Source organism: Ursus maritimus, unplaced genomic scaffold, assembly GCF_017311325.1.
Source record: "Ursus maritimus isolate PB19 unplaced genomic scaffold, ASM1731132v1 scaffold_22, whole genome shotgun sequence".
In the NCBI taxonomy this organism is placed as follows: Eukaryota; Metazoa; Chordata; class Mammalia; order Carnivora; family Ursidae; genus Ursus; species Ursus maritimus.
This window is the reverse complement of record NW_024424675.1, coordinates 15,073,169-15,100,196: the sequence shown is the minus strand read 5'-3', so window position 1 is coordinate 15,100,196 and position 27,028 is coordinate 15,073,169. Positions and strand designations below refer to the sequence as shown.

General features: G+C 38.0%; 1 protein-coding gene across 4 annotated transcripts in view; it reads left to right on the top strand.

Annotated features, from left to right (window-relative positions):
* Positions 1–27,028, top strand: part of PLCB1 (phospholipase C beta 1) — a 660,507-nt gene that overhangs the window by 208,770 nt on the left and 424,709 nt on the right. For all 4 annotated transcript variants that reach the window (XM_040637987.1, XM_040637985.1, XM_040637986.1 and 1 more), the window contains exon 3: positions 11,267–11,335. In XM_040637987.1, the coding sequence (XP_040493921.1) occupies positions 11,267–11,335 (69 nt within the window). The remainder of the gene's footprint in view (positions 1–11,266; positions 11,336–27,028) is intronic.

Here is a 27,028-nt window from a genome sequence, read left to right as displayed (position 1 = left end):
CTCTTAATGATTACCAGGTCTTTTCTTTCCCTTCTTCCTACAGGTCTCTCCTCTCAAAAACTGTAACTCTTCAGTTTTACAGTCTTCCCATGTGTTGTCTTTCTTTCTTTCTTTCTTTCTTTCTTTCTTTCTTTCTTTCTTTCTTTCTTTCTTTGTATTTATTTACTTCTTTTAGAGAGAGAGCGAGTGAGCAAGTGAATACAGAGAGGGGCAGAAGGAGAGAGAGGGAGAGAAACTTTAGCAGACTCCTCGCTGAACTTGGAGCCCAAGGCAGGGCTTGATCTCACAACCCTGAGATCATGACCTGAACAGAAACCAAGAGTCGGACACCTAATGGACTGTGCCACCCAGGTGCCCCAGGCCATGTGTTGTCTTTCAAATCTGCCTTATCCCACTCTGGATCCGACTGCGATCGGATTTCACTTACTCCCTCTCCATTCACAGAGAGATGGTAATACTAAATTAATGCTGTTTGTGAAAATGCCTAGAACGGTGATGTTATTTATATAAAAATCCTTGTAAAAAGTCATCTTTATTCATTTTTAAGTAAAGTTTTGATGAACTTATGAAATGAATCCTTTTTATTCATCTTTGGAGTAAAGTTTGTATGTTCCCTTAAGGATAGATTTAGGGGAAAAAAAAAAGCTGGAGTAGTAAGTGGTTGAAACTGGAATAAATCTTAACCAAAAAGAAAGTGACCTAAAATATAGTGGATAAGAACATATTTCTTTTTAGCTCTGAATATGACAAAAATGAACTTTGGTTTGGGAATTAGGTAAGCTGATGCTTTTTATAGTTTTTCTTCCTTTTTTTTTTCAGGAAGAAATATTTCTTCTTTAGAATCAGGCACTGCCTCTTGATTATGATGTGATGTGACAAAGCTTTTGAGAAAATTATTTGCATATTAGGTTAGATGATATATACTCATGTCTAGTTCCCAGGAAATGGTCAAAGTATTTTAAAACCTGATTAAGAATAATTCAGGATAAAATACAATGTACAGTGACTGACAGATTTCTGGAAGAATGCTCATTTAGTGCATTTATCATAATGATTATGACTATTTTCATAGAAAATTTAAGAATTCCAGAAATCTACAAAAATCTATCAAAAGCCAAAGAAAAGGATTAAGATAAAAATGTGATTTTTAAAAATAGTTTGTATGTGATTCAGAATATTTTTGAGTTTAACATGATTTTCTAAGTTGATTATTTGCAAATGGTAGCTGTGTTAGATCAGATTCTCCAAACAGACCCAAAGACAAGTGGTTGTTTGCAAGAGCTTTATTAAGGAGAAGCTCCTAAGACACAACTGTCAGAGAATGAGGGAAACAGGACAGTCTAGAGGGAGAAGACAACCAACAGTGCACTTTGAGGTGAAGTCCCTTCTTCAGCCTGGGGGTTTGCTCTGCCCCAAGGCAAGGTTGATGGGCATTTATGTTCCTGCACCTGGTGGGCATGAGCTCTGAGCTCTCTGTGGGGAAATAACCTCTCAGACACCTCCTGCTCTCTCTGCATCTTGGTAAGTAGCTCCATGAGGCCAAAGGTAGTCAAAGGCCATAGCTGTCCATTGTTAGGAGGGAAGCCTGCAAACATGGGGGAATGGATATCTAGCCAATAAAGGGGACCAGCAAGGATCCAGGTGGGCAACAGTGGAATTCCTACAGGAGCTTTATGAAAATTTTCTGAATAACTGGAAAATGAACCTGAGCTTAGTGAACTTTTTCAATCATTTATAGTTCTTGATAGGAACAGCTAGCCTTATTTATGTACTTGCATTAGTGTTGAGGTTGATCAACATTTGAATGAAAAGGAGTTTACTTCTGATGAATTTACAGTGCATAGGCAGTACATTGGGGATGATTGGTTGATCAATGCAGTGAATGGTCTTTTTCTGGGGGAAACACTCCCCATTAAACATATCCAGTCCTTATCCCTACTAATTAGCATGCAGAAAAGCTCAGTTGGATTTCTTTGTCTTACCAGAAAACCAAAAGTGATCTGAAGAAGGAAGTCTTCTTTGAAAAGAAAAAAGTGACATATTATTGCATACTTGTCAACTTAAAATATCTCATTTTGGAAGGCAGATTAACTCCTTGCGTATTCAGGATGTCGTGTGAGATTAAAAGGTCGTCAAAATCTGTGGTTGCTGCTCTTGCTGCATCTCATAAGTTCTGGTATATTGTGTTTTCATCTTCATCTGTCTCAAGATATTTTCTAATTTCCCTTTGATTTCTTTTTTGATCCATTAGTTTTTCAAGAGTGTGCAGTTTCATTTCCATGAATCACAGGTTTGTTTTTTTAGCCTTAGAATGTCCTTGATGAAGCAGTAAAAATTCTATAAAATCTTTAAAAAAAAAAAAAAAGTCCTGTCATTGCGAGAACATGGGGAGAGACATAGCACAATAAAATTCAAACCTTTAGGCAGAAAAATTTGTGATATATGGTTGAATAATAGCTGAAGAAGAAAAGTGAGACTATCTGGGTGGATTTTACAAAATGACTACCAGGAAAGGCAAGGATGGATACCATTTTTACATACTTCAGAAAATTTGGAAGTCACCGGGCATGCCATGATAATATGATTAAAGAGAAAAGAAAATACATTAGTTATCAGCCCAGATGTGTCATGCATAGGTTGAGTCAGAATATCTGGAAATAGGCCAAGCATCTTTAGAACCTCCCCTTGACTTCATCTAGTTTCTAGGGCCAAATGTGGAAATCACTGCTTCAGTTTATAGTGAAATTGATGGCACTGATGAACACAGTAGTCTGAAGAAGACTTTCCTCAGTTTTATTACCAGTTCTATAGTTGCTTATATGACTGTGATGCAAAAATTTCTTAAATGGATCTGGGCAGCTTGTCCATTGTCCTGCAGATGCCCTACAACAAGCTCTAGCTCTGGTTAATTTGCCTTCTCTATGGGCAGTTGTTGTCTCCATTTAATACCTAGGACAGAGGTTCTCAAATTCCACACTGCATCTGCATCACCCCAAAGCTTAATTAAAGTACAGATTCTGGGCCCCAACTCAAAGATTCTGATTCAGCCAGTTTACGATGAGACCTGAGAATTTGTGTTTTTCACATTTTCCAAGGTGATGTTGATGCTGATGGTATTAGTCCTGAGACCACGCTTTAGGAACCATTGGTCTAGGGAAATGAAAGAATTTAACTCATAGAAGCAGATAGGTGGTATGCTTAAATACTACATTTAGTTAAGGTTAAGGGACTAAAAGTGGCTTACACTACCAGATAACAAAGCGTAGCTGGCGTGGCTCTTCAACCATAGTGAAATAGGTGTAGACCTGAGATAAATTTTAGACAATTTAAAGGGAAAATCTGGCTACATTTACATCATCTGGACTTTTCAAGTGGAAACAGCTTGTGTGCCTGGTTAATCTATATCATTTCCGTATTTCTTTCCAAGTGACTTTTTATGGAGATCAGATTTTATGCTCCCACAAAATATCCACAAAGATAGGTTTAAGCATTTATGAAATTATTTGCCGAATGATGGATGCTCTTTCTTGTTAATCTGATTAGCCTGAAATGAGAACTTTTGCTGAGCACAGGCATAATAGACAATGTGACAATGCAATCTTTATCATTGTAGTCATAATTAAAAAAATATTCTGAGTCTTTAACAAATGCAATGTCATATTTGTCCATAAAAATGTGGTGAATCCCTCTATGCCTGTTAATAAATAAGAACTAAGAAAATAAAATATATTGTTTATTAACACCCAATATATTGCTGCTTTTATTCATCTTTAGAACACACACAGATTTTCCATGGTGATTATGGAGACTTTTTTATGTTTTTTTTATAGTGTCAAACAAATAAGGTTAAAATAAAGCCAGTAACTATTGTTTTAAATTTTACCAGTTTCATTCATCATTTTAGAAAATTGCTCGAAGATATGAATGCTCAAGAACCTTGGAATCACGTGTGGCATTTTCTGTACCCCACTCCCACCCTGACCTCCCTCCCTCCACCTGCCTTGTTATTAGGTTATAAATGCATCAAGTTATAAATATAAATGCTGTTAGAATTGTTTTATTAATTTTATGTCCAAATACAGCTTTGGTGCTATGGGTATAATTTTGTTTACCTGCATTAGTTTTGAACTTCAACAACTTTCTGTTATTACATGAATATATAAAAGTTTCTAGGGAGCTAAAGAAGAAAGTAAGAAGAAAGAAATTCGGCACTTGCATAACCAGGGGCTGACCTACCTTTCTAGTTATCTACAGAAAAAATTAACTAGGTATTTGCCAATATATTTCACGCTACCTTGTGGGGACACAGCTTGTGAAAATCAGTGTTACATTCTATTTATCATAATATTTTTCTTGTACATGGACAAAAATGTGTTCTTTTTAAAATTTATACCACTCAGTTAATGTTCCTGCTATTTTGTCAATACTAAAAAATAATTCTGTATTGGAATAAATAGGTCTGGGGGCATGCAGATTCTTTTTCCATTCTTTACTCAGTCTCAGTGATATTGGGTAATTGATATGTTTTCTCTGGGACTCGGTTTTCTAACGTGCAGTCTGTCCCAGCTCCATAAGTCTGCACTTCCATTAGAGTAATTGTTTCCTGTCGGACATATTTAAAAAAGATGACAGTATTGTAGTCGTGTGTATGCTGGGTAGAGTGCCAAGATATGTAAATTCACTTACATCCTTCTTTATAAGGTGCGTTAGAATGTGGAAACAGTGGGGGCAATGTATTTATTATCTATTGCTGTAAAGCAGATTATTGCAAAATTAGAGACTGGAAACAACAAACATTTATTATCTCCCAGTTTCTGTGGGTCAGGATTTCACCTGCTTCGGGTCTTACAGGCTGCATTAAGGTGCCTGCTGGGCTGTGTTCTCATCTGGAGCTGAAGTGCCTCTTCCAAGCTCATTCAGGTTGTTGCCACAATTCTGTTCTTTGTCATAGTGACACGGAGGCCCTCACCTCTTAGAGGTCTTCCCTTTTCACAGGCAACACACACCACAGCACGCAGGTGAGCATCTTTGCTGCCTCAGGTTTCTCACTTCTAGCTCCTTTTTTGAGAGGCTCACCCCGGATACCTCTCTTTGGGTTAAGTTTAGGTCACCTGATTGAAGACTTTAATGACACCAGCAAAATCCCTTCATATTTGCCAGATAAAGTAACATCACCATGGCAGTGATAGCCCATCATCTGTGCCGCATTCTGTTGTTAGAAGCAAGTCTCGGGTGCTGACTGCACTCAAAGGGTGGGGATCAGACAAAAGCATGGGTCTGGGCACAGCGGTCATGATGGCCATGTAGCAATTCTGCTTACAACAGGTAGGCCAGATGCTGAGATTTGTGATGCCATTGTACAAATGACCAACAGTTTTCGCTCAGCTTCTCCATTAGCTCTCTCGTTTGCACAGTGGAGGCCATTAGACTCATGTCACGGTGGTGTTGCAGGTGTTATAAAAGATGAGGTGATATATGCAAAGATTATCTCTTACAATTCTTGCCATCTTGTTGGTTCTTTGTTGTGAATAGCCATGATTACTATTGCTATTGTTATTATGAATTATATTACTTGACTTTGCCTCCTTTCATGGCAGGAAACTTTAACTGAATTGCTATAATTTTTCAGCTTTTATCTTGTTGGCTCAAACTATGTCGATAATTACGATACTACCCATCACACTTGAGCCATCTCATTGCCTTTTCTCCATTTTGGGTGTTAATCTAATTTTGCATTTAACTGTGACACATAAAGGTGAAAATCAGTTTTCTCTAGAAGTGGTCTTTCTTATTTTGGTTTCAAAGTTTTATGAAATGTCTCTAGAGTTTTAGATTTTCAGGTGCTGTTCCTTTTGTTCATTTGCATTCCGTATTCTTCTTCTGCATGTGTTACCTACCCATTTTTGGCTTTTCTACTAGGATCCTTTGCCTTTCACTTGGAATGGGAAATGTTGCAAGCATAAGACTTGATATGTATGCACTAGTCCCTGCTTGCTAAGTGGAGATCTTAGTTTAATATCTCCCTTGATTTAACAGCAGCCCAGTGAGGAAGGTGTTGCTGGCATCTACTTCTCTGTTAGACAGACAAGGATACAAGGCACAGACTTCTGTAGTAATTGGTTTGATAATGCATAGATTACAAATGATAATTCCCAGAGACAAGTTTTCTGCCCCCTAGATTTATGAAATTTTCACCATCTTAGTGGTTTAAATAAAGAAATCCAGATGTATCACCTTTCTCTTTTCTCTGCTGTGGTTGGTATTGATGACCTGTGTACCTCATCTCCATTGGTGTTGCCTACACCGAGGCTCTATTACAGACTTTGGGGAAGAAGACAAAATTGAAGGCTAGGGAACAAAGGAAACAAGAGAGTGAGAGAGACTGCAGGGATTTTTTTTTTTTTTTTTTTGAGAGGTACACTACGCAGTTTTCACGCCCTCAGAAGTGGAATAAAGTAAAGGAACAAAGAGCTGAATCTACTTCATCTGCTTCTCTTTAAATTAAAACACTTCATTAAAGGATTCTAAAATATTTTTAACATTGGGCATTTTAGGGAGCTTTGGCAGTCAATAAAACGTATTAATGTCTTCTACTTTTGGTAAATCGAGGTTGAACAACTTAATGAATATCCCACATGTGGAGGTGTCCATAATCACCCCCCCACACCCAGCTGTTAATATCTTCCCTGTGAAATGTTTGTGACTGTAATTGCTGTGCTGATTATATATTGTGTGAACTTGAAGTACGTTATTATATTGGGTGACTAATGGAATTTGGTGACAATGCACAGAAATTGGTATTCTGGAAAAGAGTTGGTTTTTTAATTGTATTCTTTCTTGAGTTTGCAGTGCATTTCATGGCTCATCTACCTCACAGTGGGTTTGTGGCTGATGGATTGAAATCTTTCTGCTGAATAGTAAACATCAGAGATAATTTGGTCTTCCCTTAGCTTTTCTCATCACTCATTCAAAATATCAAAAATAAATCCTTGATTACTGTTAATTCACTTTCATCCATACTGACAAAGGGAGAAAGCACATCTGTCAACACTTCAGTGGATAAATGGGGGAGGGGTCCTAGAGGTGTGGTCTCCAAGCTTTGCAGGGGGCCATTGTGTGCCTTGGAAATAAAGGGGGTCCCTTAGTTCATTCTTCTTTTACTGGTCAAGGTAGCCCCCAGGCCTTTGGGCACTCTAATCCCCCTTCCATTGTTGGATGGGTTTAGAGGTGAGAAAGAACCAGTTTCCTTCTTTTGCTTTTCTAAAGATGTCTCTGATGTTATTAAGTGTAAAATAAAGGGTATATAGTATAACATTTTCAGCAAACATAAACTGATGTCAGGGATTGCTTAAATTTGTGAACAGAGACATTTGCTTTTATAGGGTGAAATTTAATGCTAAGAACACTTATTAGGATAGGTGTTGATGCCATCTGTCATTCAGTAGTTTTTCTTCAATTAAACTGAACTGAAGCCTAGATTATTCACCAGTAGGCACACTTTTGCAGTCAGTAGGTAAAATATTTTTATTTGACACTTTCCTGTGTAAAGAAATGACAGTTGTAGATTCTTCCTACGAAGTATTGCAACATATAAGTAACGTATAATTTTATCAATCATATTCACCTAAAAAACCTTATGATAACAACCACATGAATGAGTGTATATCAGTGCTTGTCAAAGTGTGGTCTGTGTACCAGCAGCATCCACATCACCTGAGAGCTTATGAGAGATGCAGATTCTCAGGCCTATCCTAGTCCCCTGAACCAGAAACTGATGGATGGCCCCCAGCCAGTCTGTGTTTTAACAGGCTTTCCAGGTGACTCTAATACAGGCTAAGGTTTAGAAAGGATATAGAAAGGGTTATCCTGCTCATTTTATAGATGATACAGTTGATGCTTGGTATGGGACTATGATTGGTTGAATACATGACCAGTAAATTTTAGGGCCCTTCCTCCAACCCAGGCTTTCTACTTAAACATCAGGTGACCTCCCTCTCTTAAGGAAATGAGTAAAGGAATAGTGAATTCCATAAAGCTGGAAATCACTCTCTCTTAAATGAACCGAGAAAGGGGACATTTCACTGCTTTCTAATAATGAGAGTGAGTTGTTCAAACTATTAACTTGAGAAAATTAACCTAGAAAAAGTTTTAATGATACAAGCAACATTTTTTTGGTCCTGTGCATTGAGTTCCACATTTTCTTCTTAGTGAAGGAGACAGAATAGGCTGTAGTTTAACCCCAGAGGGGAGGCTGTTGCATGTTAATAGGAGTGGGAGACACTATTTTAATCATTGCTTTCTACTCCAGTGAGTCCATGGACAGCTTTTCCACCGGGGTCTTTCCCACGCCACATTACCCACGTTGATAGTGCCCTGCGGTGGTTTTCCTGCACACACAATTTTACATGCAGGCGAGAGAAGTTTCTTTAGTCGCTGTGGTATCGGAATGAATCCCCAGGGCAGCTGGCGTTAAGTACCCCTCTGTGACTTGGGGAATGAACGTTTCCTCTTGAGCTGAGAGTAGAAAACAGTGTTCATTATCTGTAATGTAAAAGTCTATATAATGACTCCTGCTAAGATCTAGTTCTTTGTGAACTCAATTTGGGCTTTGTGTGTATAAACAAATAAGTAAAGTTTAAGTCTATTGTTTGCTCAACTGGGAGGAACTTCCTTGAATAGAAAATGTGGCTATAAAATTAGGTTCATGTATTATGTATGTGTGTGTGGTTTCTATCCAACATATCTGTAAAACATAGTGTAACATATATGAAAAAGTGTGCCACACAAAAATGTTGGTGTTTTATGGATAATGATAATTCTCCTGGCACCCCTGTTGTGTATCTCGAGTGACTTGTGACTGCGCACATTTCCTGCCTCTGTGCATTTGCACCTACTGTTTCCTCTTCCTCTATCCCTCCTGCCGTACCCCCCCCCCCCGCCCCGCCAAACCACAAAATGTAAGGCTGGCAAACTGTTTCTCATCCTTGTGTATTAGCTGAAAAGATGTCATAGCCCACATCTGCAGTGTACTTTGAAATGTCTCCTTTAGAGTATAATAATTAGTTTAGTGCAAGAGGTGCTCAAAACAGGTGTCTGTTTTCTGTATTGCTGGTGTCATTCCTCAGTACCAAGCCTGTACCTGACACGCTGTAGCATTTGATAAATAATGCTCCAGGGAATTGGTGACTGGCATTTCCACTTGGATAAATCCCTCAAACCAACATCTCCAAAAATGTATCATCATTTTGCCCAAACTTCCAAGTCCCAGTTTGGAATATGGAAACCCTAGGGCTATTCATGATTCCTCTCTTCCCTTTAGGCAGTTCTACCTCCATAGTATGGCTCTCATCTCTTTTCCAGTTACCTCTACCTTCATTTGGTCTCCTCTGTCTCAAATGTCCACTTGGTTCTGGTCTTCCAGTTGAAGCTTCTTCAAGCCTGGTTCTCTTCCTGTTTTTGTCCTTCCAACACAAGTTTTGATTGTCTTGCTATGAAGATAAGAAACCCAGACAAGATGGTCCATCTTCTCAGGTCTGAGGACTTTATTATGCATTTGCCTAAGTGAAGCATTGAGCCCTGCATTGATTCCATTCTTTTCCAACACTCATGAGGTGACCTTCAGTATTGTGGATGGTATGGCATTAGGGGAACTACAACACCAGTTATTCTGTCCCGCAAGACCTTTGCTGGGTGGTTACCTGTCACACCTCAGAGTTTGGGAGGATTTCCAGAGTCATGCATGGCAAGGAATGGGTTAAGGGATCCACTAAAATGGGGAAAAGTAAACTTAGACAGCCAAGGTGAGCAAAAGAAAAGAAGGCACTGTTTCTTCTCCTGCCTTCACATAGAAGGTGTGTGGGAGCCAGGTGTTCTGTTGGACCTGCTGTGTGGTTTTGTGTCCCAGTGGAGAGACTCCACCTCCTCCATGACTGTTATACTATAATCATCAGATCACCCTTAGGTGCAGAAAATGAATCAGACCATTTTTGCACTGAACATTTGGAATTGGTGGCAGCTGTTTGAAGGAATTGTTTGGGAAGCCTAGCTACAAGTACTTGCGGGACATTAAGACCTATAAAAAATTACACCCACTCCTGTTCAGAGAGTCTGAATAGCTGAATGATGACACAGTGCGGTGTAGTGTGTACTTACATAATTCGATGACGTGTGTGTGTCACAGACCTCATGGCTCAGTGTGCTAAGATGGACTCTTGGGGTTTCCATCTGTTTGCCTGTATCCCTTTCTGGTATCATCTCCCATGACTTTTCTTCATATGTTCTGTGCCCCAGCAATGGAACATTGAATGTTGCCCATGAGAATCCCCTCCCACACTGCCATTACATCTTCCCTGTATGATTCCTTCTTCCTGGATGCCCTCTATCCCCTTCCACCTCCCTACCCTTTCCTCCTGCAATGTTCTCCATCTCTGAGCATCTAAAGGCTGTGAATACCTCAAGGTTCTGCCCAAAACTCTGGTCCTTTCTTGTCGTGATTTTGCCAGTGTTATGCATTCCAACTCCTCTTCTCCATGCTCAAGGATTCTTCCATGGACCCTGGGGGAACAACTTTCTTTTCTCTGTTGACCCCCATAGCAGTTAACTTTAAAGTTGTCATGAATACACTTTCCTTTGTCTTATCCATATACATTTCTTTACTCCCTTTTTTGATGGCAAGTCCATCCAGAGGAGCTATCATATTGTATGTATTTTTATCCTAGAGTAACTTGATTTTATAGGTGTTCAGTAATATATAATGAATAAATGAAAAGATTAGGGCATAAGATAGGTGTGCTAAAGGCTGGGGAAGGGTCAGGTGGGTGAAGCAGATTTATCTTTTTCCCTTGGCCAGGTAAGCTGATGGGAGCCTCTCCTTCCACCCCTCTTCCCCAATACCCCATGCCACACACATATCCTCATGCTAAGACTGACTCAGGATTATTTTTCAACTACGGGACAGGGAGGCCTCCATCATCATGACTTAGGAATGGCTTGTAGTATATATAGACTGGGGTCCCTAACCACGCCCATTATACTTTCAAAATGTCTTAGAACATATAATAAACCGAACAGTTAGCAGTTAGCTATCTAGTTGTTTCCATTCCAATTCGATTGGTAAACGATGTGAGAGAAAAAATATCCTAACTGCAGAGAAATCTTCAGGCAGGTCTCTAGATAACATTATTTTTTGAAAAGTGATGTCAATGATATAAAACAAAGAAAAGAGATCTGTGTGGATGCTTAACAATTTCACGTTTTTGCCTTCCAGGAGACGGAGCTGTTAGATCTCAGCCTTGTCAAGGATGCGAGATGTGGGAAGCATGCCAAAGCTCCCAAGGTAGGAAACAGAGCATTGTGCACGCACCAGATGCTGCTTTGATTATTTAGCTGTGTCATGGTATCAATTAATTGCCCCAACTAAAAGTTTCTCCGATGCGGATGTTGTAAAACACAATAAAACGGCCAGTCCTTCCAGAAGCCTCCATGCCCTAAACATTCCCACTTTCTTTAAAAGAAGGTAACAGGGAGTAAATATGTAAGCATTTGGACATGGGGGCTTGCTCTCTGTGCTTTAATTTTGGTTTTGTTTGAAAAATAGATCATGATGCCAGAGTTGGCTAGGTAATTCTCAATAGTTAAAATGTGCTTAAAGTTACTTGCAAACTTCCTTGAGCCTTCTATGCATACATGAACTAACCTTTAGACATGATAAATAAGACCCTGTAGTTCAAATGTTTTGCAACTGCCATCATTCCATTCACGAAGCCAAAGGGTGTGAAGTCCTTCTACAAATGTCACTAGTGAACACCTGCAGAACTTTGGGATCTGTTGTGTGGCCCGTCAATTCATTTTCATTTGAAAAGCTTACTGCAGACATATTCAAAGCAGTGTTTGCAGTGTATTTATTTTTTGAAGATTGTTTAAAAATGTTGAATAAAGAACATACATATATTTTTTAAATTTAGATTATCTGGTAGAGTCTAGTAACAGAATGTGTTGACTTGCCATGAAAGTGGGAAACTTCTCCTTATTGTATTTAAATCTTAGTACTCTAAATACTTCCTTTCTAGCAAAGATAATATTGTCAAATAGGGAAGTACAGGTGCCATTCAGGAACTCCTGCCTCTTACCATAATTGATATAAAACTAGTGATTTTCTATTTAAGTATCTGCCTGCAACTTTTGTTTTATTCTTTAAAAGTCAAAATACTTTCTTTGACATCAAAAATGATCTGTTGCTGTGGAGAGGCAGAAAGAAAAAAAAATCACCTGGAATGATTATTCTTCAGATACGTAATAGCGCAATAGTTGCTGGCAAATTCTGCCATGGAACAAACACCCAAATACTGCTTTTACTGCTGTAGGAGTTAAGCTCATCTATAGGAAAACATGAAAAATGAATAGATAGGAAAACCCGAATTACTTTCGCGAAGGTTTCTCTTAAGTGTTTTTATGGGCAAACCGTCTATTATTTGCCTTCACTTCTTAGAATAGAATAGAATTGCAGTTGTTTGATCTTTTAATTTTGTAGCAAGCTTGTCATTATTAATGCTTCGTTGGTGATTCAGAATTGTTCAGTTTTTGGTGTAGGAAGGAAATTCTATCTTCTTCTTTCCCCAAAAGTGTTCCAGCCAACTTTCATGGAAGCCCGTTAGTTCCAAGAACTTTATTGATAACATAGTTATAAAGTTTGCCTTTGAATGCAAATGTATTGGCTTAACGTGAAATTTCATGATCAATATTGGTTAAAGACTGCTGCCTACACTCTATCAGACCTCCTTTGTCTGCAGGCATCAGAGGTGGAGCTTAGCTGTGGGGCTTCCCTCTCTCAATTTCATTACAGTAGCACTCAGCCTGCTTATCAGTTCAGTGTTTCATTTATGAATGTGGTTGGATACATGTCTATTGAATGATGACAAATGAACAGAACTAGGGTCTGTTCTGTGCTCAGCTGATAAATCACTATTAGACCCTAAAATACTTCTCTTAAGGACAGATGTGGGCACTCAGAATGCTCTGGCTTTTACTGTTTTTTTTCCACTAAAGATTGGTTTCTCTGTGAATTATCCATGTTCGTGGCTTTTTTCCCCTTCCGTTCCTTGCTAGTGTTCAAGAACTTCCGTCGACTTTAATATTTTAAAACCCGCGTTCTGTTGTGTGACATTCCTGAGACTCAGGCGTCCTCATGGGCTACATGGTGATCATACTAATGACAACAATAACAGTAATTATAATAATAATAACGAATGGGCACTTCATATCATTGCCATAAGGACTGAATGAAAATTCATTAGCAAATATTTAGCAGAGGAGTTCTCAAATTTGACTGCTTGTGGAATCACCTGAGAGCTTTAAAAAATGGTGATACCTGTTTCCTACCCCCAGAGATTCTGGCGTAAGTGTAGTGTGGATTTTTGAAAAGGAGATTTGTAGCAAAATTTGAGCACTGCTGCCTTAACTTATCACTGCTATTTAATAAGCACTGGTTAAATATTAGCCACTGTTACTGGTGTTATCATTATTTTTGTATTTATTATTATTAAAAATTTCAATCAGGTTTGCAGAAAGTCAGTTTTTATTTCACTTAATGTGGAAAACTATGTTGTAAAGAGAGATTGGGGGAGGGGCTTGGCTGAAAGGGGCTTTGTGGGTTGACATTCAGGAAAGAAGGTGATATTACTATCAGTTTAAAAGTCTTTCAGTTGCAAAAGAAAACTCCAGCTCAAACTGGATAAATAAAAAAATATTAAAAATTACTGGAATGCATTAAAAATTCCAGTGGAAGTGTGGGGTTCGGGTGAAGGCTCACACAGCTGCTCAGAAACTGTCACCAGGGAATAGGTACTTCTTTCTCTTGCCAGTCTGGCTTCCAAGGTGCTGGAAGCAATTCCTCTTCCATCCTCAGGATCCCCTTGGTGGCCATCATCTGCTTACCATCACTGGCAGCTCCAGGCTTCACCAAATAGCAGCAGTTCAATAGGGGAATGAAAAGAGAGACCAGCTTCTCGAATATAACCACCTTGTAGAAGGAGGCTAATGGCCCTGGGGGTGGAGATGGGGTGGGGCTGGGAGATAAATAAGAGGAGATCATTGTATTGGCTAGAATAAAAGCAGCAGGACTGAGAGCCTAAGATTAAAAAGTGTCAAGATAATCAGCATGGAGTGAGAGAAGCGTGGAAACTCAGGATGGGTAGGCAACCTAACGTGAAGAGAGATTGATTGGAAGACATTCTGGGGACTTTATAGACCATAAAGGAAGGAAGAACATGTGTGGAGCAGATATTATTTATCAGAATACTCAGGCACCCCGCAAATATTTGTCTGTGTATTCGTATTATTTTTGTTTTTCACAGTATCTCATTACATAAAAATTCACGATCTAGCTGAAGATGAACTGTTTTCTATGCCTGCTGTGACTGGAAATAACATTTATAAGAAATGGAAAGGCTTCTATGTGTTGCCCCGTTAATGAATTTTAAATGTCGACTCCCAACACAGTATATGCAATTCCAGATTGGCTTTTCTTTATGCAGCCTTTGTTCTAGTTATCAGTTTCAAAATTTCTCACTGGAGAGAAATTGGAAGATTTTTATCCACATGTAAAAAAGTAAAAGAGAAAAAAAATGTCTTATTCTTTGAAATGTAAAAGTTGTTTATACCTCCTTCTTTGCTCTCTCTCTGCCTCCCTCCCAGGCTTATTAAGCACATATAGAGGCAAAGTGCTATGGGATATGCATCTTGCATATGCTAGCTACACATATTCTCTGGGTCTTCATTTCAAAAAGAGCTTTACTTTTAAAAAGAGGGTTTATCACTGTGCTTTCTGATCTATTAGTGGTGGTTCCTCACCCAAGCAGATCAGTTTCATGGCTCATGTACAGCATTAATAAAATGAAATAGATCTGACTAGAATGAAAAATACCAGCATCTTGTGCAGAGCAAGTTGTGAAACTTGTTTCGTGAATGTGAATGTATGTTCTGGATCCCAACATGAAGTGTATTTTTTTACTAGGGACCACATCAGAAAGGTTTCAAAAAATGCTGCTGAAAAGATGGTTTCTTTATCCTCGTATTCTTAGGGCCTATTCCATCTGTAGGTGTACTGAAAAGTAGATGGAACCATCTACTATACATGTAGACGTGGATTGGGGTGCCAGCAGCTCTGCCGGTAACGCGCTTCTGTCTGTGACTCCACTTTCTTATCTATGAAATGGGGTGTGTGGGGGGGGCACAGGATATTACGTGTGTAAATTGGGTTAACCCTTGTTTCCAGCTTTTAAAATGAGAAGTTGGGGTGCCTGAGTGGCTCAGTCGGTTAAGCATCCGACTCTTGGTTTCGGCCCAGGTCGTGATCTCATGGTCCTGGGATCCTGCCTGTGTTGGGCTCTGTACTCAGTGGGGAGTCTGCTGGAGATTCTCTCCCTCTGCCCTTCCCCTGACTTGTGCTGTCTCTCAAATAAATAAGTCTTTTTTTAAAATGAGAAGTTAATCAAGCCAAGGCACTCCATCTTACAGATTATAAAACTAATGTTGAGAAGTTTGCATAACCTAAAGCTTCTTACCTTCGTTGTAGAAAATCAGGTGAACTTAGTAAAAACATCAGGTCACATTTTAACCAAGGTAAGGTGCAATGCAAACAAAAATAAAAGAAAGGAAGAAAGATTTATGTGAAATTTTGCACGCGTCTTCTTGAAAGCAATTGTAGGATTGCTTTGGACTCCATAGAGACCCTGTGATTACAGAGGCTGTCTCAGGTTTCCAACACGAAAACTGCTGCTGACATTCACTCTCAATAATACTATTGAGTAGCAATACCATTGAAAAATATTTCTATAGTCTTGCTTTCAAATTGTGTGAAGAAAACTGCTTCACGTACTTAGCTGACAATTAACCAATTTATTCTATTGATAAAGGGCAGTTTATTTCAGATGTGTAATGTTAATTGGAATACAGGTTGTATATATCTAGATTACAAGAATTCTATGTGTCATATAGTATCATTAGAATCGTGTAAGATAGATTACAGTAAAATGAAATTTTAAAAATTGATCAGCTTTTGTTTTCCTAATCCCTAAATTAAAATGATAGCTTTTAAAGTCATTTAGGCAGATTTGTAAAGCAATGTGCCCCATAGTGTCTAACCCTACAAGCAGACTCCAGCATCTCACTGGGTTGGGGAAACAGGTAACAGATAAGTCCCAGTGAGACACCCAAAGGAGGACAGAGACCATTGACCGTGAGTGGTGGAGTATTTGCTGCTTTCCAAAGTCATAATGGAGTATGTTCTCTTCACAAGATGAGGTGATATGAACGGAGATGTTCATTAGGAAAAAGAGCAGCAGGGGCGCCTGGGTGGTGCAGTCGTTAAGCGTCTGCCTTCGGCTCAGGGCGTGATCCTGGCGTTCTGGGATCAAGCCCTACATCAGGCTCCTCCGCTAGGAGCCTGCTTCCTCCTCTCCCACTCCCCCTGCTTGTGTTCCCTCTCTCACTGGCTGTCTCTCTCTGTCAAATAAATAAATAAAATCTTTAAAAAAGAAAGGAAAAAAAAAAAAAAAGAGCAGCATTCCAGGCAGAGAGCAGAGCAAGAGCAAAGGCCCTGAAGTGGGAATATTCTTGGTATATTTGAGGAGTAGCAAGGAGGCCATTTGGTTACAATAAAGTGCAAGACAGAAAGGATGATAAAGTCCAAGAAGTAGCCGGGGTCCATATTAGTCTGGCCTTGTAAACAATGCTAATGACTGTGGTTTTTTCTTCTGAGAGACCTAAGAAGGGATCTGAAAGTTCTGAGCAGAGTAGTGATAAGATCTGATTTTGCTTTTTAAAAACATCACTGGCCACTCACTGCATGAAGCGTAGACCATAGAATATAAAGGAAGAAAAAGAAAGGAAGAAGAAGGGACGCCAACCAAATGGCTATTGCAAATATCTGGGGCAGTGTCGATAATGATTTTGACTGAGAGGTGTAGAGCTAATGGGAAAAAAATGTCAGAATCTGAATTGGAAGGTGGCACCACAAGGTTTGCAAATGCACTGGATGTGAGGCATGAGAAAAGAATTCAAGAACAATACTTAGTGTTTTGACCTGGGAGAGTAGAAGAATTGAGTTGCCACGTCCTAAGTTGGGAAGGAAGAAGCACATTTAATCACAAAAACTCAGAGTTTGGTTTTTTGGATATTTAAAGTTTGAGGTGCCTATTAGACTTCTATCTGATGATGGCGTATTTGGATATACTGGTGTTCAGGGGCAAGGTTGGCCATGGAATTGTAAGTGATTATTTAAATCTCAAAGCTAAGGGAGGTCTCTTAAGGAATGTAGGTATAGAGGAAAAAAAGGCTGATGCCTGATCCCTGGGACCTTCAGCATTTCAACTTTGAAAAGATGAAAAAAGAGCCAGGAAAGAGACTGAGAATGGTATATACCCAAGAGAATTGAAAGCAGGGGCTTCAAACAGATATTTGTACACCAGTGTTCACAGTAGCATTATTCACAATAGCCAAAAGGTGGAGACAACTGAAATATCCATCAATAGATGAACGGATATACAAAATATGGCACACACACACACACACACACACACACAGAGTGGATTATTATTCAACCTTAAAAAGGAATGAAATTCTGACACAGGCTCTAACATGGATAAACTTTGAAGACATTCTGCTAAGTGAAATAAGCCAGACATGAAAGGACACATAATGTAGGATTCCACTTATGTGAGGTAATTATAGTAGGCACATCCATAGAGCCAGAAAGTAGAATGGCAGTTTCCAAGGGCTGGGAGGAGGGGAGAATAGGAGAATGGGAAGTTATTATTTAATGGGTACAGAGTTTCAGTTTGACAAAATTAAAAAGTCCTGGAGATGAATGGTGGTTGATGGTTGTGTAACACCACAATGAGTATTACCTAATGTCAGTAACCGCTATACTTGAAAATCCTTGAGATGGTAAATTTGATGGCATGCATATTTTACCACCATAATAAAAAGGAAAAGACAGAAGGAGCAACCAGTGAGGAGGGAGAAGAATCAGTAGAGAGTATTTTCTGGACAACTAAAAAAGTATTTCAAGAAGGGAGGAGTAGTCATCTAGGTAAAATGGTAGAATTTCCTTCTAGCTGTTTTTTTTTCCTCACCTTTGTACTCTTTTAATTTTATCGAAGATACCATTTTATATATGCTTTAATTTTTCCCCTATATTCACAGCATTTCCTGCTAATATCCAAAATAGGCTATTTATTTAAGGGTTGTCAAATCCCAAATAGCTCATCATAGGATCTGGATGCCAATATATAAATCTCATAATGAGCTGTTATTTGCATGTTCTACAACAGTGGTTTCAATGAATCATCCACGAGGCCGGGAGTTGAAATGAGTGCTTTATTTATTGTCCCCCTTTGCTGATTATAAGCTATTTCCCTGACTTTGAACAGATTCCACCATTGTGAGAAGCCACAGTGATAAAAATGTGATGCAGATATTTGAAGTTGAGGGAAGAAGAAAACCCTTTATACAACAAAATAAAGGAAGGTCTCTCTTTTTCTCTCAACCGCTAAGGAGCTCTACCTTTGGCTCATGTTCTTGGTTCTACCTGTTTCTTAATTTACCTGACATGGTGCAAGAGTTTTTGTTTGTTGTCATCCTGTTTCCTTAAAAGTATTTATTTACATCTTTACTAAATGGAGAACAATAGTGCTTAAAATTTCACAGAATTATCTCTGTGTGTGTAATGGTTTTGACAGCTAGTCACATTTATCTCCAGATGTAAATTATATGGCATGGTTCCTTTCTTATGTTCATTAAATTCCATAGATGTCAGTGGTTTGGTTTCCTTGGAAACAAAAACCTTTATATAACTAGTCAGAGATTTGGTAGCAGAAATATCGGGATGCTGAGGGGGGTAAGGGATAGTTCCCTCAGTAGGTATCTATTTGCATTTAAAACTCTCTGTGTCTTCAACCTGCCCCTCACCCTCATGGCCATTCAATAGTGACCAAGGGAAGAGTTTAAAAGCTACTATTAAAGTATAGAATATCTTCTCTAATGGTCAAAAGATTTTTACTTTTTTTCAAGCAATCACAGAGAGGCTAAGTCCTTTCTGGGATGTTGGTGTAAATTCCCAAATTTGTGAAGAGTGTGTCTCTTATCAAGAATTGAATTTGAGCATTTGAGCAGTGCCGACATAGTATGTATATCCATCTGTGAGGTACAGCTAACTGAACATGTGTGGGGCTGAGTAAAGATTCTATATTTCTTGTAATAGCAAGTGTCTGTCTTAATACTCTACTGCCAAAGAGTGCAAAAGGTCTCTGAAGGGTTGTGGAGAGGGGATGGGGGACCACAGTTCTGCCAAGAGGTAATAGCAGGCCAAGGGCATGGCAGCCATGAGCATTCTCATCTGGCCCAGAGAGGACCCCTCATTGAAGACAGGATTATTAACATGAGTATCTAATCCTTAGGTCTTCTCAGAAGGCTGTGACTCATTTTACTATTGCTCCTATTTGGTATAATTTCAATCTAAACCCAATTTGTTCTACATGTAATATTATAGAGTTGCATTTTGAAAACGTTTCTCAGTTTTAATTCTTTCAAATGCAATGATACGCCATCTTGTGGATATATCTGATATTTATTTCATAAATTAATCCCGCATCATGAACCGCCCTCTAAAGGGTTTTTAATCTTGGGTTCTAATGTAGAGATATGAGAAGTACTTGGGGAGCTTTTAAAATCTTGATGTGCAGGCCACACCCAGATCAATTAAATCAAAATGTCTGGTGTGGGACTCAAGCACCAGTGTTTTCTTTAGAGTTCCCCAGAGGTTCCTGTGTTCAGCAAAGTTTTGAGAACCGTTACTCTAAGGCAAAAGCACCAGTTTAAATGGATGGTTTCTTTTTTTTAAATAGGGATTTTGTGCAGTAAGGTATTGAGAATTTTCCTACAACATTTGCTTGTAAAAAAGACTGTTTTTTAGTATGGTTTCCCTTAAACTTGATTGGGTTTAGTTAACATAAAGTACATCGTGGTGTTTGTAGTAATCTCCTCCCACTGCTGTAACAAAGTACCACAGACTAGGTGGCTTAAAATAACAGAAATTTATTTCCTCACAGTTCTGGAGGCTAGAATGGATCGAGGAACAGCAAGGTTATTTTCTTCTGTGGTCTGCCATCTTGGCTTCTGAATGGCTATCTTCCTTCCTTGTCCTCACATGGTCTTCTCTCTGTACTAATCAATGTCCTAATTTCCTCTTGTTGTAAGGACACCAGTGGTATTGGATTAAGGCCCATCCTCACACCTTCATTTTAACTTAATTACCTCTTTAAAGACCTTAACCTCCGAATACAGTCACATTCTGAAATACTGGAGACTAGGACTTCAACATATGAACTTTGTGGGGACACAATTCAGTCTATGATACTATTTCCTATTACATTATAAAACCAAGTTTATGATTTCCTTCTTTACAGGGAGTGGTGCTGTAGGATTATTTCAAAACTGATCCAATATAAATAGATTTTTTTCTCTATAATAATAGGATTGTCAAAGTGGATAAAATGGGTAGTGGGAATCATTTCAGAAATAGGCTTTATGACTTTTTAAAAGTGCCTTTATTTCAGAATATGTTGTTCTGTCTATTACCTGGACATTTGTGCTCATTTTTTTATACACCAGAGCACCCAACATGTGTCCTTGCGCATTGTAAATGCTTAATGAAGTGTAGTCATTAAGTACACAAGCCCAGAGGTCAGATGGCCAAGACTTAAGGACAAAAACTAGCTGTAACTTGGCAAGTTATTCTGCATTTCTGAGACTTAGGTTCCTCAAGTGAATTTATGGAAATAATCTCCATGTTTAGCTTATCTGGTTGCTTCAAGGACTCAATGATAAAAGGCATATAAAATACATAATACAACTTTCACATCTGTTGTATACGCCACATACATTTTAGCCATCATCACAAATGAATTTTAGTAAGCAAATAAAATGTATCACTGAGGCTCATGTGATATACTGTAGTAGAAAAAGAAAGATAGATTTACCTATTTACAGTGAAATTTCATGTTCTACTATGCATAGCTTCAGAGTGAGAGACTTATACTTGTAATTCTGGTATTTAGACCTACCCATGAAAATCTATTTTTTATATATTAACTGTACAAAAATGAAGTTGAAGCATAGTTATCATAGCAGCCAAACACCTGCCCACAGAGGACCATCAGCAATCCATCGCACTAAGACTTACTGTTCTTTTTTAAAAACTATCTGGATTTCCAAACAGTTAAATAGATTTTCCGACCATCAAAATAATTTTAGAGCAATTTGCTTTCAGTTAAGAACATGTTGACATATTTCTCCACCTTATGAAGCCAAGGCAGCAAAATCTGAAACAGTATTTTAAAATGGAGGAACAAGTTTTGGGGTCAAAGAGACCCAAATTCAAATCCCAGTGCACATATTAACTGAGAGATTCTGGGAAAGTTTCTTAGGTTTCTCTGTGCAATGATAATTCCGCTGGACAGGGTTGTCTCATGAGTTGGATTATGGTTTGTAAGGAGACACAAATCTTAGTGTTGGACACTTCGGGAGGTCACTCATGGCTACTTAACTATCTGCCTTCGATTCACTTTTCAATTTCTTCTTCTTAGCACTCAGCGAGTCTGAGAGATAATTAAGCATTTATATAACTTAAATTGTTTTCTTTTTGAAGATCAGGTTCTAAAGTAATTTGGCATACAATTTGACACTTGGTCCGACAGGGGAAAACTGGAATGCAATTTGACACATGACGTAACAGGAGAAAAAGTCTGGGGAAGGGAAGGTAATATTTATGGAGTTATTGACACAATTAAGAAACACACATATCTGCAATGGCTTTCCCAGCCATAAAGTGTGATATCGTGATGTTAATCTGTGAGGCAGCCCAGGAGAGTGGAAGGAACTTAAGAGTATGTATTAGTATCTTCTGAGAATTTTGCTTTTTCATCTTTGAATGGGAAAATTCTTACATTTATTCCATTTACCATAAAAATGTAAAATCCCACATGGCAGACTTTGGGTGTGATACCTGACACAAAGTAGGTATGTTCAGGGATGGAAGAATACTCTCACCATAGTTTTTTTTTTTTTTCTCCCCTCTTTTCTGAATGTGAACACAACACTCTTAGTGGTCTAAAACATGAAATTTCAAGTACCTTAGAAATAGTGTTGATCTTACCTAAAAAGTGGCAATTAAACATCAAAATAATATAGTAAAATATTTGCTACTTTACCCATCTTTTTTAATGACAGAAATGAAATTTTCTAAGACTGCTGAAATTAATGTTCAAGGCGATGGACTGGGGCGCCTGGGTGGCTCAGTCATTAAGCATCTGCCTTTGGCTCAGGGCGTGATCCTGGGGTCCTGGGATCGAGCCCCACATCAGGCTCCTCCGCTGGGAGTCTGCTTCTTCCTCTCCCACTCCCGCTGCTTGTGTTCCCTTTCTCGCTGGCTGTCTCTCTCTCTGTCAAATAAATAAAATCTTAAAAAAAAAAAAGGCGATGGACTAACCAAACTAAGCAGAATATTTGTTGGTATTTAGCTGTGAAACAGGATCATTGGTTCTCACAGGTCAGAATTTACCTTTCAGCTTCACTCACCAAGACATCTTCTCTGTGACACTTGATACTTCATCATCCAGATGTTTCTTGACATTTTAATTTGTATCCAGGAATTACTGATTTCAGGTTAGGACCAGTGGCGTTAGAAGAATTTGCTGATCGCTTTTAACCATAAATGGGTGTAACCCTATGAGGAGTCACTTTATTTTCTCTCAGGGACAGAGAATAGTTTTAAAAAACAGTAACTCAGCATTTCTCCAAGTGAATTCCTTTGGATACTAACAGGTGTTATGAGATAAAAGTGTTGTCTGGTCCAATATATTTGGAAGATGCTAGGTTTGGGGCGCCTGGGTGGCTCAGCCATTAAGCATCTGCTTTCAACTCAGGTCATAACCCCAGGGTCCTGGGATGGAGTGGAGCCCCCCCCTCCCCCATCTGGCTCCCTGCTGAGTGGGAAGCCTGCTTCTCACTCTCACACTCCCTCTGCTTCTTGTGTTCCCTCTGTGTCAAATAAATAAAAAAATCTTAAAAAAAAAAAAAGGACGATGGTAGGTTTTTTTTCTTTTTAATTACAGAACTTCTCAGAAACTGATGTGTTGGACATGGATTAGGGCCATTTTCCATTCTTTTTTTGACAATGGACCTCTTTGTCAAGCATCTCACAGGATTAATGCTCTGCTGAATTTCTTTGGTAAAGGTTTGTATAGTCGGTTCTCCTGAAGTCTGTCACACTCCATATTGGGACTGGAACACCAGCCTAAGAGTGATGCTTTTTTCCACAATACTGCAGATACCTAATTAATGGGGTTCAAAGACCAAATTCTTCAGTGATCTAAACCAGAAAGTTCTTTCTTTACGTAAAGATCCCTTGATAATACACGGCTGAGTTTTATCTTGTGTTCCATCATGGATTGTTATTAATTTTAAACTGTATTAGTGTTGGTCTTACTTAGTCTTTTCTTCCTAATTTATACCTTGGCTTTGACAGAAAGCCATCAGCATTGTCAATATAGCATTCAAAACACGAGAATTTAATTTGTTTCCAGAGTCGCTAGAATGTAGTTTGGCATTTAGGCCACCTTAATGCATGGTGCACCACTTGGGTGGAATTCCAGGTCTACTGATAATTCTTTCAGGAGGCCAGTTCCCTATGGCTTTACATGGTCGCACTTGTGTAAGATTGATGCCACTTGGCTCTCTTGGAAGAATCTCAAGTTGAGATACAGCTTGAGTTGAGGTTAAATTAAAGGTGGCTAGAAGTTAGTTGGGGAGCAATAATTTTCCAAAGCCATATCTTCTTCCTGGTTCCCTGTAGAGAAGCATTCCCATGAGTTGACTTAATACCTCGGAAGTGAAGACTTTAACTCTGTCCCCTCACGCGGCAGGGACGGCAGTGGTTAAGAGGCTCTATCAATGTTATCTGTGTGGCCACAGTCAGTCAGCTCACTTCCTCATATCTTGATTGCCTCGTCCATAAAATGAAGCTCAGAATACTATTTCTTAGGGTTTTTGTGAGGATGAAAGGCTGTCATATGCTTCCGAGTCCTGGCTCTGTGCATGGTAGCTATTGTTATTTCTGAAACTAGAAGTCATGAATTCATACCTTTAATAGACTTGCAGTTGGGCTCATTATTTGACAAATTAGACATGTTGCTGCATCAGCCATAGTCGTAATTTTTTCTCTTATGTTATGTAGGCTTTTCACTCTGGCTAAGTTTTCACTTTCAATGATATCTTGAACAGCATTTTTTAAAAAGAACTTTTTGCTTATCATTCATATTTCAAAAATACTAGGATGATGTTTAAATTTTACATTAAACATTTCCTTACTAGGATTTGTAATATCTGCTTAAAAATTACTTGCCAACCATAATTTTTCTTTTTACAAATGTTAATTAAGAATGAAATTATAGTATCTTTACTTGAAGTTAAATAAGTCATTTGCTATCTGTATAAGAATTACATTCGCTTTCATTCTTATGGTACCTTACTGTGAATTTAATAAGAGTTAAACAAGAACTTTTTTGTGTTGGGACACATACAGATGCTCTGGGAAATTAACTATTGACTTGATTACTTTTGTCATTGGTAAATTTCTGCTGTTGAAAATAGAGGTTAGTGAGAGAGATTTATTTTATTTGGGGGGACTCTGAAAACATTAGCTCCATAATAATCATCTTCCATTCATGCAATTTTGTTTGAAGATTAAAAATTATTAAAAGGCATTATCCACATATTTTTACTTTTATATGTGAATACCATATGAAAATCTAAATAAAATTAATTTAAGATCTTATATTAGTTCTATCCTACACATATAGCTAGGAATGTGGAGTAGCTGCATAATGCAAATAAAATTTTATGTTTACACATTTTTAAAGTCAATGGTTCAAATAAATTCGTGCATAATATTGAAAAAGAATACATCTTAGAATGTCTAAAATAAAAATAGATATTTCATATGAGCTAGTGGTTGATAAAACCTTTGGAAAGTATGTTGAATAAATTGCCTAAGTAACAGCAACTGTACTCGATGTTTAATTTTATGGCTAGCTGCTCAGAATTTCATGGTTCCAGTTGATAAATCATAAGTCAAATAATTTACTTGAAGGATACTATGGAGCATTTGAAATACTGTAGACGTGTGACTAGAGCCCTTATTTTTACCATTTTTTCCAAAAAAAAAAAAACAAAGTAAATTATTATTCTGGTGTGTAAATTACAAAAAAGTCATCATAGATCGATTCTCTGCTCTGTCAATATTTTCCTCCTGATATTTAACTGTGTTACATTGTTCAAATTCTTTAAGTAAATTCTTAGAAATGTTCCAAGTAACTAGAAATTCACCAAGCTTCTTTTCATAATGTCCTTAAATATTCTGCTTTTAATTTACCAATATTCACGCTCAATTCAAGATGAATTGAGAAACCATGAAGTTGTAGAAGAAAATTAATATATGTAGCTAAATCATGCCTTGCCTCTGTGAGCTGAGCAAGTTTCTCTGGCAACAAGATGTTCGACAATAAATCATGTATCTAAAACCATATAGTTGGAGAGGCAAGCAGGAAGTTCAGGAGTGTCATCTGACTGTGTTGATGGCATCTTTGCCACAGTTAATAAGGTGTGGTGTTGTTAATTCAAGGGCAGAAATTCAGACTGTGGTGAATCCAAGCCCATTCAAAATATTTCTTTCAATTCTGACAAAACATATTGCTTTAATAGCGTTAGGTGGTATTAGTTGCATGTGGCAAAAATTTCACACACTATTAATTCTAGCACTACTTTGGAACACTAGAATTATGCATCTTTGGCTCCAAATAAATCCTTTTGGCTGTGTGACTGAGAAGAGGAAACCAATTATTCTGGGAGCCAGTCTTGAATTATTGCCTTAATAAAGCCTCGGCCACCAAAATGAGAGCTTGCACAAAGAACAGTTTAAGAACAAGGTGGAGAGAGTGATGGAAAGGTATTCTGTCATTCATGTTGGCAACATCTGAAGCTACTACAAAAAATGTTTTTGAAAAAATTGGAGACTAAATAAATTCCCTTAGAGCTTGATTAATTCCAAATATATAAAAGAAAATCCTAGCCATGTGTTTATCTCTCAAAAGATCAGTATTCATCTATGCATTTGCATACATGACATATTAAAGCCCACATATTTTAAGCATGGCCGTGATGTTAAATATTTTTCATATTTATCAGTTTATGACAGAGTAATAATCCATTGATTTGAACTTATATTAACGATTTACCATCCATTCACTATAGAATAGCGACACAATTCCGATTTTGTGTTTGCTATTATAAGGAACCCTGAAGCAAATATCTGTCTTCATTTACCATTTTTCTTCTTCGTTGTTATTTCCTTAAATTATAGTCCTGGCAATGGGATTACCCGTCCAAATACATTCGATTTAATCCATTGTTACAGGGTTCTTCCTCATTTTCTCTTCTTCCATGTAGGTATTTCTTTTTTCTCATAGTGGCAATTCTGTTTCCTTACTGCATTAATACATGTACTTCTTTGTTACAGCCGACACAAAATAATTCCAAAATAAAATGACTAGTGTCACTAGTAACAATTGATCATCTGGGATTTTTTATGTTGTGTGTTGTGAGGTAGGGATCTCATTTTATCTTTTTCTTACTTGATAGCCTTTTGTTACAACACTATTTTTTTGAAGTCTGTCTTTTGTCCTAATCTGGTATCTAGGTATTCCAATATCATTTATTTAAAAATCCAATTGCACCCAGTTTCAACGTGTTATTCAATTGTGCCAACACCATTTATTTAAAAAGTCTCTCTATTGTACAATTTATTTAAAAGTCCAGCTTTTGTCCTAGTGAGTTGAGATACCACCTTTTTCATATACAATCTTTCCCTACGTATCTAGGTCTATTTCTGGACTATTTATTCTATTTCATTGTTCAG